The following is a 2,500-nucleotide window of genomic DNA, read 5'->3' as shown; positions in this document are numbered from 1 at the left end:
ATCATGCTTTCTAACGGGCTCATGTGATGTTCACTGTTGCATATATAGACACATCTGAAACTCATGGACAGATGTTGAGATTCCAGTGGTAGATCTTCATTCACAGGAATCAGGCATAACGCATCTTTCTCCTCAAAGCTGCTAAATCTACCTCGAATTCAGGGTGTGCTGAGTGACTCCAGTCAGGTCTCCTAAGCAACCAAATTGGGCCGGTTGCTAGGGAGGGTAGAGTCACATGGGGTAACCTCCTCGTGGTGGTGATTAGTGGTTCTCTCAATGGGGCGTGTGGTGAGTTGTGTGTGGATCGTGGAGAGTAACATGAGCCTCCACATGCTGTGAGTCTCCGCGGTGTCATGCACAACGAGTCACGTGATCGGATGCGCCCATTGACGGTCTCAGAAGCGGAGGCAACTGAGACTTGTCCTCCGCCACCCAGATTGAGGTGAGTAACCGGACCACCACATGGACTTAGTAAGTAGTGCAATTGGGCGCTCCAAGTTGGGAAAAAAGGGGATCAAAATGAGAAAAAGTGAAGAAGAACGACTGCTGTACTTCCACGAACGAGAGAAAGAGACAGAAGATGATTTGTACTCACTGTCCTTTTATGCATATCTAGCCCATGCCGGAGACCCCGGTTCGAATCCCGCTCGGAGCGGGTCGAGCAGGACTAGTTACAGAAGCATTTGCTGTTTAACAACTGACGGTAGTGACGTTTCAAACGCATGCGGTCTGTTGCCGCTAGCTTTAGTGTGTTAGTCATACTCAGTTCAACCCTTGTATCTCAAATTACGTCCATATTCACACAGCGTGGGGTGATGTTAAGGCATTCAACTTTCATTTGTAAGATGCTGTCTTCACTGTAGTCTGGCTAGTTGCTACATTCTCCATTACTCCAGAAAACTGTAGTGTCAGACCAGCAATGCAGCCAGGTAACTCCGCCTCCTCCGCTATGTACCGAAAGCCGTGAGCGCTGAGTGCATGGAGTGTCCATCGTTCCACACTCCGTTTGGAAAGGTTGAAGAAGTGCATCATCCGGGTACATATAGTACACTTATTCTAGTCCCGAACAGTGTTAGGGAGACTATTCCATAGTTTAGGAGCCAAATTGGTAATTTGATTTTCAAAGGACAGGCTGGTATCAAATAAACTTTTTCAGGACACTGTATTTTAAAGATAATTTTGTAAAAATCCAAAAAGTGTTTAAATGATGTTTTCCCTGCTTGTTCAATGAACCATAAACAATTAATGAACATGCACCTGTGGAACAGTCGTTAAGACACTAACAGCTTACAGATGGTAGGCAAGTAAGGTCACAGTTATAAAAACTTAGTACACTAAATAGAACTTTCTACTGCCAGTTCTACAGTCCCCACAAGGTCAAAACGTCTACAGCATCATCAAGATGGCGTGTTTTCAGACCTGGAATAATCTTATCACGTGGTTTGTTGAGCGTGTTACCGCGGAGATATTGCGCAAGTGGAGGCTTCACGCTATTCTCCGCGGCATCCACGCACGACTCACCACACGCCCCACTGAGAGCAAGAACCACATTATAGCGACCATAAGGAGGTTACCCCATGTGACTCTACCCTCCCTAGCAACCGGACCAATCTGGTTGCTTAGGAGACCCCGCTGGAGTCACTCAGCACACCCTGGATTCAAACTCGCGACTCCAGGGGTGGTAGTCACCGCCAATACTCGCTGAGATACCCAGAGACCCCCCAGGGGTTTTCAGTGGGGTTCAGGTTTTGAGATTGGGCTGCCCATGACCGGGTCTTGAGCCGGTGGTCCTCCATCCACGCCTTGATTGGCCTGGCTGTGTGGCGTGGAGCATTGTCCTGCTGGAGAAACCCTTCCTCAGAGTTGGGGAACATTGTCAAAGCAGTTTTCTTCCAGGATGACCTTGTACGTGGCTTGATTCATGCGTCCTTCATGCCCAATTCCAGCCTTGCTGAAGCACCCCCAGATCATCACGATCCTCCAACTGGTCGTCTAATGGTCAGACGGGTCCCCGGAAAGGCCTTCAAGCCACACTGTCTCGCACCCACTGGTGGATTAGTGGATGATACCAATGTTTGTTTTTTTATTTCCTGCAAATAAAGGCTCTAAATGACAATACTCAAATATAATGTATGTATTCACAGAGCTCTCTCTCCTGATACACACTCTGTTGTTGTTGTAGCTGTTCTTCAGGTGAGGACTTCTTGCAGAATCAGGGCATCGATTACTCCACATGGGGTTTGTGGCAGAACCATTTGGCTCTGGGAATCATGACCTTCATTTTCCTGGTTATTGCTTATCTAAAACTGCGTTTCATCAAGAAATTCACATAAATGTGTGATCAGACTCTTCCACACACACTCCCGCTGTTGTGATATCTGCTAATAATCCCTCCATTTGATATGCAGTTATTGTATTTAAGGTAAACACTTTTGCAACCGGTGAAATTCAGCTTCAGCACGTCAATCAAATATGCTCCAATCGTCCTGGGAAGAAACTA

General features: G+C 47.0%; 1 protein-coding gene across 1 annotated transcript in view; it reads left to right on the top strand.

Annotated features, from left to right (window-relative positions):
* LOC127624964 (broad substrate specificity ATP-binding cassette transporter ABCG2-like) overlaps positions 1–2,500 on the top strand; it is a 29,268-nt gene that overhangs the window by 26,632 nt on the left and 136 nt on the right. Inside the window, exon 16 of the mRNA XM_052099948.1 lies at positions 2,183–2,500. This exon is cut by the window's right edge and continues 136 nt beyond it. Within this exon, the coding sequence (XP_051955908.1) occupies positions 2,183–2,333 (151 nt within the window). The 3' untranslated portion in view covers positions 2,334–2,500. The remainder of the gene's footprint in view (positions 1–2,182) is intronic.

This window comes from Xyrauchen texanus, chromosome 31, assembly GCF_025860055.1.
Source record: "Xyrauchen texanus isolate HMW12.3.18 chromosome 31, RBS_HiC_50CHRs, whole genome shotgun sequence".
Lineage (NCBI taxonomy): Eukaryota > Metazoa > Chordata > Actinopteri > Cypriniformes > Catostomidae > Xyrauchen > Xyrauchen texanus.
Note: the sequence above shows the minus strand (reverse complement) of the source record. Positions and strands in the feature narration are given on the sequence as shown.